Raw genomic sequence first — 16,682 nt, forward strand, 5'->3', positions numbered from 1 at the left:
CAAACCATCCCACCTGCTCCTTCCCCCTGAGTTCACAAGTCCGTTCTCTAAGTCTGTAGGACAAAGATATTCTAACGAGTGAAAGGAACAGTGACCTGGACCCATGGACCATTACTCTGACAGAAAAATCAAATCTGTCTTTAAAAAGGAATCCCCTTCACCAGTAGACTTTTCAACATGCAGGGTTTCATAGACGAGACAGTAAGAACAGCTGTTGAAGGAGATCATGAATCTTGCCTGTTCTGAGGCCCTCAAGGCAACAAGCAAGTTTTAAAACAAGCATGCCTTGTTACAGCAAAGCTGGTGATGCACATTTCTTGGATTAAGTTCTTGAGATCTCTAAGTGCAATCCACAAATAATACTAGTTGTGTATCTTTTACAATCTGGGATACAGTAAAAAATCTCTCTTCAAGCAAGCCAGCATACGGAGAGAAGGGCAGATGTACTTTTATGAAGCAGTTAGCTGAGTGGTTTGAGGTATGCCTTCTCAATGGAGAAAAAACATTGCATTTACACTTGAATATTTCTTTGGAGGGAAAAGGTGTTCTCAGTTATCATCTTTTCCAAATCCTTATCACAGGCTTGCAATGAAAATGCTTATCCTTCAGGTTAAGTGATATATATTTGCATATACATATATTATTATAAATATGCTAATAACATTTTGCGTTAACACAGAGGATGGAAATACTTTATTAGATACTTTAGCTCATGAATCCACAGGATATCCATGAAATAGCTCAGGGAGAGGGATGGTTAGCCAACTTTTTCAAATGGTAAGAAACTGCATGGTTTAAGCTGTTTGCACAGATTGGTCTAACAGGCCCCGTGCAAGGCCTGATAAGATATCTGAATGATGACTTCAAGTTTGCACTGGTTGACACTATACTCCTCTTGTAAAAAGCTCATGACTCTTATTTGCAGTGATTCAATGTTTTATTCTTCTACCCTTCTTGTCCACACTGGATCCTTCTAGTCCATGGCCAAGGAAACCACTGGAAATGGGAAAGAGGCTGCAAGGTGACCTCAGAGCATTTTTCCAAGCTTCACCCCCTCAATGTCTGCTTCACTCCTCTCAATGCATCCATGTCCTTTAAACTGGCATCTCAGCTGACCTGCATGGTGTTACCCCATTTCAGCTTATAATGCCACTCCAATCTCATTCTTCTTGTTTAACTTGAGGGCTTTTTTTTTTTTTTAGGGTAAACTAATAGATATTTATTAAATCATGATTCCAACCTTCCCATATTTACTTAGTGTACTTGCAATTCTAATAAAAGGAAATAACCTTTCAGAATTGCAATGAAATTTTAGTTAATTTTATTTAGACTGGGAGTACTTTTTAAAGTTGTATTTGTGAACTTTTTACTTCGTGTAAGCATGAAACAAAAGTAGAATATCAGTTTTGCTGCCTCAAAATATGACAAGACGAAAAAAATCACAACACCCATGATTGAATTTGTTTAGCTGAGAAATTTTTCAAACTTTTTCTTTGCTTTGGTTTGGCCTTGGTAAAATATGAATTTTAATCTTCAGCCATTTGTCCTCCTGCAACAATGTATATTGAGGGCTTTTTAAAGATAAAGCCCCCTGCCCCTCGTATCCCACACTCAACCTGCAGATGAAGAACACAGTATGCCACTGGGGCCATTAGAATGTCGCTGGTCATGACCTCAGCCCTGCACTCTGCCCAAGGAAGGAAACAGGACAGATAGAAAGCCGAGTCAAAAACAACAAACCCTGGCTCCATTGGATGCCTGAAGTTCCCCACCAGGATGTCAGGGTTTCCTGAAGGCTTTCAGGAAAGCCTCAAAGAGCCTCTTCAGTCCAACCCGGGTAGGGCTGACAGAGGAACTTACCATGAGGGCACTGTAGGTGTAGGGATAGTGGTAAGCCAGATAGCAGGCATCTTCGGCATGCGGGAAGGTGATGGCAAAGGTGAGCGTGTAATAGCACTTCCCAGAAGCTGCCCCCATTACGGCTGTTCTCTGGCGATAATGATTTCTAGAAGAGAAGGGAGAGAGAGGAGAATGAGTGAAAGGTGGGGAGAATCATCATTTAGACACCATAGACCCAAAATCACTCCAGCCGTGAAATTAAAAGACACTCGCTTCTTGGAAGAAAAGCTATGACAAACCTAGACAGTATATCAAAAAGCAGAGAACTAACTTTGCTGACAAAGGTCGGTATAGTCAAAGCCATGGTTTTTCCAATAGTCGTGTACAGATGTGAGAGTAGGACCATAATGAAGGCTGAGTGCTGAAGAAATGATGCTTTCAAATTGTGGTGCTAGAGAAGACTCTTGAGAGTCCCTTGGACAGCAAGGAGATCAAACCAGTCAATCCCATTCCCAATTTTCCAAAGGAAATCAACCCTGAATATCCAATGGAAGGATTGACGCTGAAGCTGAAGCTCCAACCCTTTGACCACCTGATGCAAAAAGCCAACTCATTAGAAAAGACTCTGATGCTGGGAAAGATTGAAGGCAAAAGAAGGGGGTGGAAGAGGATGAGATGGTTTAGATAGCATCACTGACTCAATGGACATGGGTCTGAGTAAACTCAGGGAGATAGTGAAGCACAGGAAAGCCTGATGTGCTGCTGTTCATGGGCTCACAACGAGTCGGACATGACTTAGTGATTTAACAACAATGAAGATCAAAAAGCTAGTAAGTGCCTTGGACCCAGATCTGCCTGCAAAGCCTCTGTTCTTTCCACAACAATACTTTCTTCCAAAGGCATACATTTGTTACCCCCAACATGGTTCAGCTTCTTACAGCTTGAGAATGTATGCTTTCCTTTGTCAAAGATGAAGACCCAATTTTGATACTTCAGAGAACAGTATCAAAGTAAATTGCACCCAGAAGTACATTTCCAGCAATATTTTCCCCACACGCTGCCAGTTACACTCTCCTTTTGCCTCTTGATACTGAGACAGCCTGGCAGACTTTCCTGAGAAATGCTATCATCAAGGCTGCATTATAATGCAAAATACACCTGGACACAGAAAGATGTAATTCCACCTTTGAACATTAACAACATTGGCTTTCTTGTACATTGTGCTTTGGGGTTTCACTGGGGGGAAGAGTGGGGAGAGGGAAGAAATAGCAGATAATTATTCTGTGTATTCTTGCAAGTATAAAAAAATACAGACTATTCTCTTCTGCCCTTTTCACCACTTTCATGATACCTCCCACCAAAGCCAAAAGAATCAAGCAGTCAAGAAAGGAAGAAATAGAAAATCTACTCTCTTGTTTCTAGTGGTTTGGTGGTTTTTCAACACAAGAAGTCCTCTACATACAGACAAGTTCTGTTCTGAGAGTGTGTTCCTAAGTCCAATTTGTTCTTAACTCTAACAAAGCTGGTCTAGGTATCCAGCTAACACAATCAGTTATATAGGACTATACTGTAAAAGGTATGTAATTCTTTTCACACAAATAATACATAAAAAACACAAAAAAATAAAGAAAACATTTTTCATCTTATAATACCGGACTTATAAAAGTATAGTACAGTAGTACAGTATAACAGCTGGCATGCAGGGGCTGGCATCGAGTGAACAGGCAAGAAGAGTTACTGATGGAGAAGGGAGAGGAGGTGGGAGCTGGTAGAGCTGAAGGGTCATCAGCAACAGGAGATGGAGGGCAAGCTGCGGTTTCACTCACACCTGATATGCCATCACTCACACGGATGGCACAGGTCTGCATCTCTTATGTCTCCTACACTGGCAGGAGAGTTCTTTACCACTAGTGTCATCTGGGAAAGTGAAAGTGAAAGTCACTCAGTTGTGTCCAACTCTTTGCGATCCCATGGACTATACAGTCCATGGAATTCTCCAGGCCAGAATACTGGAATGGGTTCCCTTTCCCTTCTCCAGGGGATCTCCCCAACCGAGGGATTGAACCCAGGTCTCCTGCATTGCAGGCGGACTCTTTACCAGCTGAGCCACAAGGGAAGCCCAAGAATAATGAAGTGGGTAGCCTATCCCTTCTCCAGTGGATCTTCCCGACCCAGGAATTAAACTGGGGTCTCCTGCATTGCAGGAGGTTTCTTTACCAACTGAGCTATCATCTGGGATGCCCCTTGGATATGTCATCTTGGGTCAAGGATAATACGGAGAAATCAGTCATTCCACAGTTAAAAGGCTCCCCTCTGCTTTTGCATTCCCTGAACCATTTATCTTTGGAAGGATCTGCACTTTTATAATCATAAAGCCTTCAATGAAGCAAGGAGCAAAGTACACAAATGCATAGTTATGAACTCCATCTATTTCCATTTGTACTTTAAAACAGGCCGGGAAGTCATATTTTTTATTTTACTTTTGGGAAGCCTTTTTTTTTTCTTCTGTGTGTGTGCATGAAAGAAGCAAATGCCAAGACAGAGAAGGAATTAGGTAATCTCATAATGACGATGGCTCTGTTTAACATGGGTGTATCATTTCACTTAACAGGATCTAACGAGGCAGAGCTGCCAAGTCAACAGGCTGCCCTGTGTCTGTGACGTTTCTAATATTCTGGAAAGCACCAAATCTCTCTCCTGAGATCCCTGGCAAGGATGCACAACGGCAGAGCTCTTGTATGACATTCATCTTCATGAGTGAGCTGTTTCGTCCCCTCTCACAAGCAGAGATAAATGTCAGAAGAGATCAGCCGTGGTGTATTACATGGCCACTCTGAGTGGGCAGCTCCTCTCCCTCTGCCCTTCAGCCAAAAAAAAAAAAATTACTTTAGACCAGAGCTGAGAGAGAATTCAAAAAGGTGTGTGGCTGTGTATGTTGGAGGGAGAATACAGACCTCGGGGAAGTAAATAAAGCAGAAACTAAAACTGGCCTGGCTTACTTTTATGAGAGGCGTGGAAAAACAAGCCTGCCCATTTCTTTTGTCCCTTGGAGGATGCCTTTTGGTTTTCCAGCTTAGTGGTCTGTAAGGTGGGTGGGTGAGGGGGTGGGATGGAGGTACTACAGGGAAAGGGCAAGAAAATCAAATCAACTGAACATGGGGAGAAGATGAGAGAATTCCTCTTTAAATGTATTATGGCCTTATAAGAAAGAAACAAAGTTGCCTAAGGTTTAATATAAGGATTGACACTGCTGCCGGTATGCTGTGCAAATCAGCCTACTGTGATGAATAATTGTGAAACAAGCTAGATTTCAGAGTTAGGAAAGCACTGACTGAAACCACCCACCCTGACGAGGTACCTCAGTAACGATGTCCATGCGTTATTTTACGACAGGCGGTCCTGGTAAGGAATAATGGAACTAACAAGCCATCACCAATCAGAAGAATTCAGGAAAGGTCAAAAGGAGGTACCGCATGTCCAGTCAACCTCCCAGAATCCTTCTCGCTGGACTCCATATTGGTTGAGCAATGCACACACCACCAGGAAGGAACCAGAGTCAGAATGATTGGCCAGAGACAACCCGGAAACTAATCCCATCACCATAAAACCTGAGACGGGGAGCCATGTGGCAGAGCAGTTGTCCTGGGTTCCCTTACCCTGCGGCTTCCACCTGGGCCCCTCCTTAACAATAACCTCTCCTGCTTTGTCAGTGTCTCCTTGGACAATTCGCTTCCAAGTGTTAGACAAGAACCCACTCTCAGGTCCTGGAAGGCGTGCCCCTTCCTGCAACAAGAGTGTAAGAGTCTTATCCATTCTTCTCTGTTGTTTTCCAGGGCTAGAATATGAAAAATATATTACGTTGCATATTGAGCGTTTCATATGTCAGATAGTTAAGTGTGAATTGCTGCACAGGAGGCTTCCTGAGGGAGGGATGGGAATAGCTCACCATCTCTCTCCTTCTCTTGATGCTAGCTTCTGGCAAGGAATTTAAATTTGCAGAAGCCTTCTCAAGTGGATTTACAGATTGTATTATCTAAATTAGACCCTACAATACAGACAATTCGTTTTTTTCTAAATTCGGCTTGGAATTCAGAGATTGATAATAATATTACATTTTAAGCATGAATGACAAAGAGAGTGGAAGAACTGACATGATCTACCTCCTACCCTTAATACTAGCTCTTTCTCAAGAATTCTTATTTGTGTAAAATTCACTAATTAGATCTGGGGAGTTAACCACAATTTTTCAAAAGTCTCCACCAGACACTTTACAACTATGTTTTTCATGGTCAACTTTAAGGGTACAGGATGCCCCAAGTTATCAATAGTACAAAAATAAAATAATTTTACATTTAAAATTTAAAGATTTAAATTTTAAATTATTTTTCTCATCTTTTCCCCATGATTTAAAATTCTAAACTTTTTGCATGTTTTCTAAGGGTACATAATATATTAGTACAGCAAGACTTATATAATTGAATTTTTAAAATTTTGAATAAATTATAAAAGTCCAAGGATTGGGGCTTCTCTGCCGGTCCAGTGGTTAAGAATCCACCTCCAATGCAGTAGACACAGGTTCAGTCCCTAATCTGAGAGGATCCCACATGCCATTGAGCAACTAAGCCTGTGTGCCCCAGCTCCTGAGCCTGCATGCCTAGGGCCCGTGCTCTGCAACAAGAGAAGCCACTGCAATGAGAAGCCTGCACACCGCAACTAGACCGTAGACCCCAGTCATCTCAACTAGAGAAAGCCCGTGCTCAGCAGCGAAGACTCGGCACAGCCACAAATAAATAAATAAATTAAAAAAAAAAAATCCATGGGTTAATATATGTTATCAAAATACTTTGGAGATCACTTTTTAGGTGATAATGCTCAGACCCAAAAAGCAGTCAGCCCATTTCCTTAGTTGATCATTATTGCTATCACTTTTTAAGGGAAATGAATATCTCATTCTTTCTGAGTGCTCTTTTTTCCTTTCACCCTCTCATAGATACACACAGGTACCATGGCTCATGGTTCTTTCCACAATAAGCACCCAGCCGATCCTTTAGAACGTGGTATTAAATCTAAGAATGTAAACAAAGAACTTCTGAGCTCCTGATGACACACCGGAGACAAAGAAATAAGGAGGCAAAGTTCTCCCAAATAAATATATTAGAATAAAAACAGGGATGAAGAAAAAAAAATAATCTTCTAGAGCAGAGTGAAAAATTAACACCATATATTAATGCATATGGTGGCTCAGATGGTAAAGCATCTGCCTGCAATGCAGGAGACCCGGGTTCAATCCCTAGGTCAGGAAGATCCCCTGGAGAAGGAAATGGCAACCCACTCCAGCATTCTTGCCTGGAAAATCCCATGGTCGGAGGAGCCTGATAGGTTACAGTCCATGGGGTCACAAAGAGTCGGACACTACTACGTGACTTCACTTTCACTTTTTCATGGAATGCAGAAAGATAGTACAGATGAGCCTGTTTGTGTGGCAGGAATTAGGAACAGACTTAGGAGAACAGACAAGGAACACAGGAGGGAATGGGAAGGGTGAGACAAATAGCGAGATTAAGACTGACACATGCGCATTCCCATGTGTAAAACAGACAGCCAGTGGGAAGCTGCTGTATAACACAGGGAGCTCAGCTCAGTGCTCTGGGATGACCTACAGGGGTGAGGTGGGGAGGGTGGAAGGGGAGTGGGAGTCTCGACAGGGGAGAGATATATATGTATACGTATAGCTGGTTCACTTCATTGTACAGTAGAACCTAACACAACATTGAAAAACAATTCTACTCCAGTAAAAAAATTAAAAGTTAATGATTCACTCTAATAGAAAGAAGATGCAATTAATTGCAATAAAATACCATATATTTAAAAAAAAAGATTGTGAGAAGTAAAAGAGGGGAACAAATACATTTTCTAATCTAAAGCATTTTACCATAGGGAAAGTTACTCTGATTTGTGGTTGAATAGAGATACACATATCTATCCTGTTGTTAGATCACCTTATTGGAAATATGTTAACACAATGTGGCCAATCATTGTAAAACAAGCTACATGACAGTGTAGCAATCTTATCCATTCATCTGCTTGGATTCATGGTTGGAAGATGAAAAATGAATTACATTACACATGCATGGTTTTCATGTTACCCCTCTGTTGCTCTTTAATCACATAACAATTGTCTTGTTAATGAATCTAAAAGCTATTAACATTAACACAGGCATTCTTTAGGCCAAGGCTCTGCTTTGGGATGCCTGATTTCTTCTTTCTCTTTTGAGCAAATGCTTACGCCCCTTAAGCTGATGCTTTATGCCTCAGCCCAAGAAAGCAGACTCTAGGGGGAGCTATTCCCTCTCCACCCCCACTCCCCTGAGGATGCTGAAAGGTAATGCTTGCCCAGTCTACTACTAAGCTACAGATGCAAGCCTGATGCAAACTGGGTCTTTCATGTTTATTTAGGATTACTATTTCTTAAAGACACTTAAAAGTTATTCCCTTCTAAAACTTATCATATGTTTATGTATTTTATTGGCTTTTTATTTTTAAGACCCCTGTGCTAGGTCTTCATTGCTGCCTGGGTTTTCTCTAGTTGCGGCAAGCAAGGGCTCCTCTCTAGTTGGAATGTGCGGGCTTCTCATTGCTGCAGCTTTCCTTGCAGCAGAGTACAGGCTCTAGGGCACTTAGGCTTCGGTAGTTGTGGCACACAGTCTCAGTTGCCCCAGGGCACATGGGAACTTCTTGGACAAGGGATTGAACCCATGTTCCTTGCATTGGCAGGCGGACTCAACCACTGGACCACCAGGGAAGTCCTAAAAGTTATTCTTGATCCACCAACATCCAAATTTATCTTTCATTATTTTCCACTGCAGCTATGGCTCCTATCACTGTAAGGCGATTTTAGTCTCAGTATCCTTCAGTTCAGTTCAGTTCAGTTCAGTCGCTCATCCTGTCCAAGTCTTTGTGACTCCATGAATCGCAGCACACCAGGCGTCCCTGTCCATCACCAACTCCCAGAGTCCACCCAAACCCATGTCCATTGAGTCAGTAATGTCATCCAACCATCTCATCCTCTGTCGTCCCCTTCTCCTCCTGCCCTCAATCTTTCCCAGCAGCAGGGTCTTTTCAAATGAGTCATCTCTTCACATCAGATGGTCAAAGTATTGGAGTTTCAGCTTAAAAATCAGTCCTACCAATGAACACCCAGGACTGATCTCCTTTAGGATGGACTGGTTGGATCTCCTTGCAGTCCAAGGGACTATCAACAGGCTTCTCCAATACCACAATTCAAAAGTATCAATTCTTCTGTGCTCAGCTTTCTTCACAGTCCAACTCTCACATCCATACATGACCACTGGAAAAACCATAGCCTTGACTAGATGGACCTTTCTTGACAAAGTAATGTCTCTGCTTTTTAATATGCTATCTAGGTTGGTCACAACTTTCCTTCCAAGGAGTGAGAGTCTTTTAATTTCATGGCTGCAATCACCATCTGCAGTGATTCTGGAGCCCAGAAAAATAAAGTCTGACACTGTTTCCACTGTTTCCCCAACTATTTGCCATGAAGTGATGGGACCAGATGCCATGATCTTAGTTTTCTGAATGCTGAGCTTTAAGCCAACTTTTTCACTCTCCTCTTTCACTTTCACCAAGAGGCTCTTTAGTTCTTCACTTTCTGCCATAAGGGTGGTGTCATCTGCATATCTGAGGTTATTGATATTTCTCCCGGCAATCTTGATTCCAGCTTGTGCTTCCTCCAGCCCAGCATTTCTCATGATGTACTCTGCATATAAGTTAAATAAGCAGGGTGACAATATACAGCCTTGACATACTCCTTTTCCTATTTGGAACCAGTCTGTTGTTCCATGTCCAGTTCTAACTGTTGCTTACTAACCTGCATACGGGTTTCTCAAGAGGCTGGTCGGGTGGTCTGGTATTCCCATCTCGTTCAGAATTTTCCACAGTTTATTGTGATCCACATAGTCAAAGGCTTTGGCATAGTCAATAAAGCAGAAATAGATGTTTTTCTGGAACTCTCTTGCTTTTTTGATGATTCAGCAAATATTGGCAATTTGATCTCTGGTTCCTCTGCCTTTTCTAAAACCAGCTTGAACCTCTTGGAGTTCATGGTTCACATATTGCTGAAGCCTGGCTTGGAGAATTTTAAGCATTACTTTACTAGCGTGTGAGATGAGTGCAATTGTGTGGTAGTCTGAGCATTATTTGGCATTGCCTTTCTTTGGGATAGGAATGAAAACTGACCATTTCCAGTCCTGTGGCCACTGCTAAGTTTTCCAAATTTGCTGGCATATTGAGTGCAGCACTTTCACAGCATCATCTTTCAGGATTTGAAATAGTTCAACTGGAATTCCATCACCTCCATTAGCTTTGTTCGTAGTGATGCTTCCTAACGCCCACTTGACTTCACATTCCAGGATGTCTGGCTCTAGGTGATTGATCATACCATCATGATTATCTGGGTTGTGAAGATCTTTTTTGTAGAGTTCTTCTGTGTATTCTTGCTCCTCTTCTTAATATCTTCTGCTTCTGATAGGTCCCTACCATTTCTGGCATTTACTGAGCCTAAGAGTCTGTAGCTAGGTGGCAAGAAAGTAACTTCTATGGAAAATAAACAAAATTGTATGATTTTACTATTGTTGTGAAGAATATAAGGAAAATACTAGCCTACCCAGGTCCATATTCTAATACATACAAAACTGAAGGCTGTCGACTCTTTTATTAAAAGTATAAGCTGTTAGCCCAGCTCTGTATATAGACTGTCCTTGCTTTGTGGTGACACTTGCCTTTATGTCTGATAGAGCAATATGTTTGTCTAGACCTTCCTCTCTGTCAATGCTCCTGACCTCACAGTCTCAAAAACCAAGGGGCATAAGCATTTTTCACTCTCTTTCTTTTTGATATTTGTAACAATCCTAAACTCTTCAATGACTGATAATATTCTTCAGGGCCCCTTGCCATCTCAGAAAGAGATACAACTTACTTTATCCCAGAAAATAGGTAGTAGACTATCAGTTTTTACAAGAAACTAGCAATGAGCTAATAATTAATTACATTGCTTCTACCTATCCACAATTCCTATCTCTTTTTTTTTTTGTATTATGAATTTCTATTTTATTTTCTATCAAAGGAAACTGCACAAATAAGCAATTCATGGGCCTGGAATGCATTTGTTTTACCAAAATACATGGATAATTCAAATTTCATCACAACTTTACAGGATAAATTGATGAAACTGACTACTGATCAAGAGTTGAAGATGAATTTTGAAAATACTTTACTCTTGTTTTTTTTCCAAAATGCTATCTTGCTGCAGAGGAATAGTTACTTAAGTGTATTTGTCACATATCCGAAAACTGAAGCACAGGATGGGTCAGAATAGGCCAGAATATCTGAGACATTTTTGTTCACCGAGACAAATGGAAATAGGAAGGAAACTAAAGGCTGATGCATTAGTCATAGGTTGCGTCTATATCCAGAAACAAGGTCTAAAGGTTTTGATGTGTTTAAATAAGAATGGATGGCTTTTCACAAAACCAAAAGATATTTCTTGCGGTCTACTGTGGGTGTCATTTAACATGTTTATGCTTCTGAAAGACAGCATTTGTTATTGAAAGGGTGATGAATAAACCAGAAAAGCACAGATTGACCAAGCTTATGAGATTAAAATGGAAAAGCTTGGAAGGACTTCCCTGGTGGTCCAGTGGCTAAGACTCCATGCTCCCAATGTAGGGAGCCCAGGTTCAATCCCTGGTCAGGGAACTAGATCCTGTATGCCACAACTAAGTCCTGTCACAGAGAAATAAATACATAGCAAATAAATATTTTTTAAAGACATTTATTAAAATGGAGAAGTAGGAAGTTGAGAGAGAACGAAAGAGCAAGGGAAGCTAACAGTCTAACTTACTTGTAATAACAGATGTCATAGCCTGTCCGTACCCAGGTGGGCCTGCCAAGAAGAGCCTCCTTCACAGAATACAGAGTCAGCTGCATCCCTACACAAAATAAAGGCAGGGTTAATCCATGAGGGGGGGGAAAAGAAAAGGAGAGTTGTGGTAGGCTGAATAACAGCCCTTGAACATACCCAGGTCTTGGGCCTTCCCTGGCAATCCAGTAGTTAACACTCTGAACTTCTAGTGCAGGGGAGTACAAGCTTGATCCTAGGCTTCCCTGGTGGCTCAGACAATAAAGAATATGCTTGCAAAGCAGGAGACCAGGGTTCTATCCCTGAATCAGAAAGATCTCCTGGGAAAGGGAATGGCGACCTACTCCAGTATTCTTGCCTGGAGAATTCCATGGACAGAGGAGCCTGACAGGCTAACCACATGGGTTTGCAAAGAGTCGGACATGATTGAGCGACTAACACTTTTGGGAACTAAGATCTCTCATGCCACACTGTGTGACCAAAAATAAATAAATAAATAAATAAAATTAGGAATATCTGAAAAGTAAAAAAGACACCCAGGTCTTAACCCTTGGGAGCTGTGTGTTAACCTTCTATGACAAAAGAGACTTTGTGGATATGATTAAATTAAGTATCTTGAGATGAGGAGATCCTGGTTGTCCCTAAATTCATTCACACATGTCTTTCCAAGAGAGAGGGTGGGAGAGCTTTGAGTTCAGAGGAGAAGCAACGTGATTGAGGCAGAGAGATTTGAAGATGCTCTGACACTGAAGACGGAGGAAGGGGCCATGAGCTAAGCAATGTGAGGAATACAGCTCTAAAAGCTGGAAAACAAAATTAAATGATATGCTAGAATGTCCAGAGGAAGTCTTTCCAACACCTTTACTTAAGCCCAGGGAAACTGATTTGGGACTTGTGGACTTCAGAACTGTAAAAGAATACATTTGTCTTCTTTAAAACCACAAAATATGAAACAATTTGTTACAACAGCTACAGCAAGTGAATTCAAGAGTCAAGGATTCCCTTCTCTCTTTCTATATCAGCAAAAGTCTATTTCATCACTATAAAATAGACGCAATGTCCCATGCTCAATCCTGGAGATGTGGGAATACTTTTTCTTTACTCAAAGCCTCTCAGTGCATTAGTATATGAGCCAACAGTAACATGCAGAACTTCCAGTTTCTAGAAACATTCAAGATAAATATAGATTCTGAATCAGTCTTTGTCCCTTGAATGTCTCCTCTAAAACTGCCACAAGCGTTAGGGAGAATTTAAATGTTCTCCACTGTTTTCTGAGAGTGTAAATGAGCATTGTCCCATTGAACTGTGCTGTTTGCCTGTCCATCACAGAGCAATGTGTGTGCTCCTGGGGGATTCACGAGATAGAGAGAAGGAATAAGTGAGAGGGCTCGCTGCCTTCAAAAGTTCAAGATGAGACAAGGGAGGCAGGTAGTTGTGAAAATTTAGGTGAGGTATAATAAGTCCCCTACATATAAATGAGTTCTGTTCCAAGAGTGCATTCCTAAGTCCAATTTGTTCATAAGCCCAATAAGTTAGCCTAGGTACCCAACTACCATAATCAGTTATATAGTACAGTACTGTATAGGTTTATGATACTTTGCACAGAAATTACACATAGCAAACACAAATCTATTTTTTTTAGATTTTAATCTCATAGAACAGTACCTTGAAAAGTACAGTAGTACAGTACAACAGCTGGCACACAGGGGCTGGCATCTAGTGAACAGGCAAGAAGAGTTACTGATGGAGGAGGGAACGGAGGTGGGGGATGGTAGAGCTGAAGGGTCATCAGCAATAGGAGATGGAGGGCAAGCTGCCATGTCACTCATGCTTGATATTGATGGCATAGGTTCTGATTCCTTGCTAGATTCAGTTCTATCTACTCTCTTGAACAAAAAAAATGATCCAGTGATTCCTGGGTTGTAATGTACCCGCTACATCACCACTGTTTTACACTTGCTTCCACACATCATGGGCTTGATATAAAGGTACTGTACTACTGTACTCTATACATTACTGGACAGTACACAACAACTATTTATAGAGGATGCATGGGGGTAACAGTGTACACCACGGACATGAACTAACTTAAGTGAATGGATGTGCAAATGCACGTTCGCATCTTGGAAAGTTTGCAACTTGAAGGTTCATATGCAGGGGACTTCCTTTAGTTATATTGCATGGCAGAGGGAGAGTTTCCCACTCCCCGCCCCCCACCCCCCCGCAGTAGGAATTTGCTCTAGGTTGGCAGCTGTCTTGCCATATATGCTAACCAAAACGTACCATCCCAACTTCAAACCCTATGCAACTCAAGCAGAGCTTCTGATAATAATTCCAACACTCAAAAGTGACATTATTCTTGGTATTATTGCGAAAGTCTCTCTTCCCTGAGTGCACATACCATAATTGAACTGGCTGTTGGGCTTCTCACAGTTGATGATGTTGAAGCGGTAGGGGACAGCGGCCCTCATACCACTCACCTTGAAGTAGAACCACTGCTGGTGCTGCGTGCTATTCACATCAGCATTGACCAGTAAGTCATACTCAAACCTGAAAAGGCAGAAGCAAAACCAGTAGGTTAAAAGCCTTCAAGAGAACTTCCAGCAATGAGAAGTCCACACACCTCAGGCTCTGGATGACAGATCTAAGACCCAGGATCCCAGTTGGCTGGTAAGCTGTAATTATCATCCTTGTCTCACAATTTTGGACACAGGCTCCAGAAATTTAAGGAGAGGGAAGCAGTATCCTGGTACTAAAAGAGTCAGCTACACAATTAGAGCACATCTTTTTATTAAACAGTAAGAAAGCTTCAAGTAGTCATGTACGGATATCAGACTTGGACCATAGAGAAGGCTCAGTGCCACAGAATTGATGCTTTTGAATTGTGGTGATGGAGAAGACTCTTGAGAGTCCCTTGGACCGCAAGGAGATCAAACAAGTCAATCCTAAAGGAAGTCAACCGTGAATGTTCATTGGAAGGACTGATGTTGAAGCTGAAGCTCCAATACTTTGGCCACCTGATGTGAAGAGTTGACTCATTGGAAAAGACCCTGATCCTGGGACAGACTGAAGGCAAAAGGAGAAGAGGGTGGCAGAGGATGAGATGGTTAGATAGCATCACCAAGCCTACAGACATGAATTTGAGCAAACTCTGGGAGATAGTGGAGGACAGAGGAGCCTAGCGTGCTGCAGTCCATGGGGTCACAAAGACCCTAACCTGACTTAGCAACTGAATGACAACAATAACAATGAAGTGTCTATCAAGGTCGAAAAATATAAGTGTGCTATATTTCAGAGAAAAATGTGGTCACATCTGGTTGGATATGTCATTACCATCTGCTGCCAGACATGACTTTTGAGAATCAGTCTCCTCATATGAAAATTAGAAATAGCGTCTAAACTTGCAGTACTGTTTGTAAAGATTAAGTAGAATAGCATATGTAAATCCCCATCAGGGCAACAAACATGAGTTAGACTAGCAATGAAGGATTTGTCTGTTTGTTCCCTCCCTTAACTGACTTAGCTTACATGCACTAAAGTATACAAATCTTAAATGTACAACTCAGTGAGTTTAAACAAATTCACCTGGACACACCTGTGTGACAATTCACTGGATCGATAAACAGAACAGGCCCTGCACCCCAGAAAGTCCTTATGTGTCTCCACCCTGTCACTATGTCTCCAAAAAATTATTTTTTGAGCTTTAGCAACAAAACTGGCAATGTAGTTTTGAGTTAATATTATCACCAGGATACTTTGTTTTCAAAAAATTCTTATCCCAGCCCCTTGACACACTCTGTTTCATAAAATTGAGCTTTATTCTAAGATAAAGTCACTACAGGGTTTGAAGCAGGGGGAGGACTTGAACCAGATTTTTTTTCTTTCAAGCACCCAGTCTTGTTAAGCAAGTAATCAAAGTAAGTATCACCAACAGTAAAACAAAATAACATTGTGTCCTTGCCATTTTATGACATTAGGAAAAGGCAATGCAAAATCATCACCAATGTAAAATTGTTGCCAAAATAAATGTTTCCCTAGAATCTAACCATGAAGCAGGAAACAGATCCTGGTTGTGGGTCGTTCTACAATAACCCACTCTGCACTTTTAAAAACGTCAATGTCAATGTCATGAGAGACCATAAAAAGATGATGAAGTGAATAGTTCTAGATTAATGTGTGTGCAAAGTATGTGGTCTTTGATAGAGTTCTGGAATTAAAAAAAAAAAAAGCCATAAAGGTATCTGTGACATTTGGGGAAATTTGTGTATAGACATTATTACATGATCTTTGAGTTGCCGTGGGATCTTCCCAGGCCAGGGATCAAACCCACAGTCCCTGTATTGGCAGGTGGATTCTTAACTACCAGACCACCTGGGAAATCAAAGTCTCCACTTTCCTGACATCAGCTAATGAGTTCCCTGGTGTGCTGGTAAACATTTAACAATCAACTCCTAGGAAAATAAAAAAACCTTCATATGCTGGCCATTTTGTATGTTGTAAATGCTCCCACCATGATAGATTTCAAACTATCACTGTGAGGTCCCTGAAAACAGAGGACGGGATAGATACTCACAAAATGCTGGCTTGAGCAGCCAGGACCTACCCCTGTAGCCTTCCTTACTTACTCACGCACTTGGATGGCTTTGCGAAGGTTTCCTGACTCAAACGCAGAGAAGAACTGCAAGCAGTCAGAAGCAGTATCTTGCAAAGGCCTGAAATGAATTAAAGAACCTGTTATTATAGGAGTGACTGCTATTCTTAGACACAGTTTGACATTTCTTAGAGATAAGCTTTATCTTACAGATCTTTAACACAAATTTTCACTGTGTTGTTTTTAGGAGAAGGAATGGATTACTAACTTAAAATATTCTTATTCACATGCCATTAAAAGCTTATTCAATATGCC

General features: G+C 41.3%; 1 protein-coding gene across 6 annotated transcripts in view; it reads right to left on the reverse strand.

Moving 5' to 3' along the window:
- The window catches only part of AGBL1 (AGBL carboxypeptidase 1), an 867,141-nt gene that overhangs the window by 669,242 nt on the left and 181,217 nt on the right, over positions 1-16,682 (reverse strand). For all 6 annotated transcript variants that reach the window (XM_081550442.1, XM_081550439.1, XM_081550438.1 and 3 more), the window contains 4 exons: positions 16,402-16,488; positions 14,178-14,326; positions 11,759-11,846; positions 1,861-2,005 (listed from right to left, as the gene is read on the reverse strand). In XM_081550442.1, the coding sequence (XP_081406568.1) occupies positions 1,861-2,005; positions 11,759-11,846; positions 14,178-14,326; positions 16,402-16,488 (469 nt within the window). The remainder of the gene's footprint in view (positions 1-1,860; positions 2,006-11,758; positions 11,847-14,177; positions 14,327-16,401; positions 16,489-16,682) is intronic.

Source organism: Giraffa tippelskirchi, chromosome 12 (assembly GCF_054371585.1).
Source record: "Giraffa tippelskirchi isolate mGirTip1 chromosome 12, T2T-mGirTip1v1.2.pri, whole genome shotgun sequence".
Classification (NCBI taxonomy): Eukaryota; Metazoa; Chordata; class Mammalia; order Artiodactyla; family Giraffidae; genus Giraffa; species Giraffa tippelskirchi.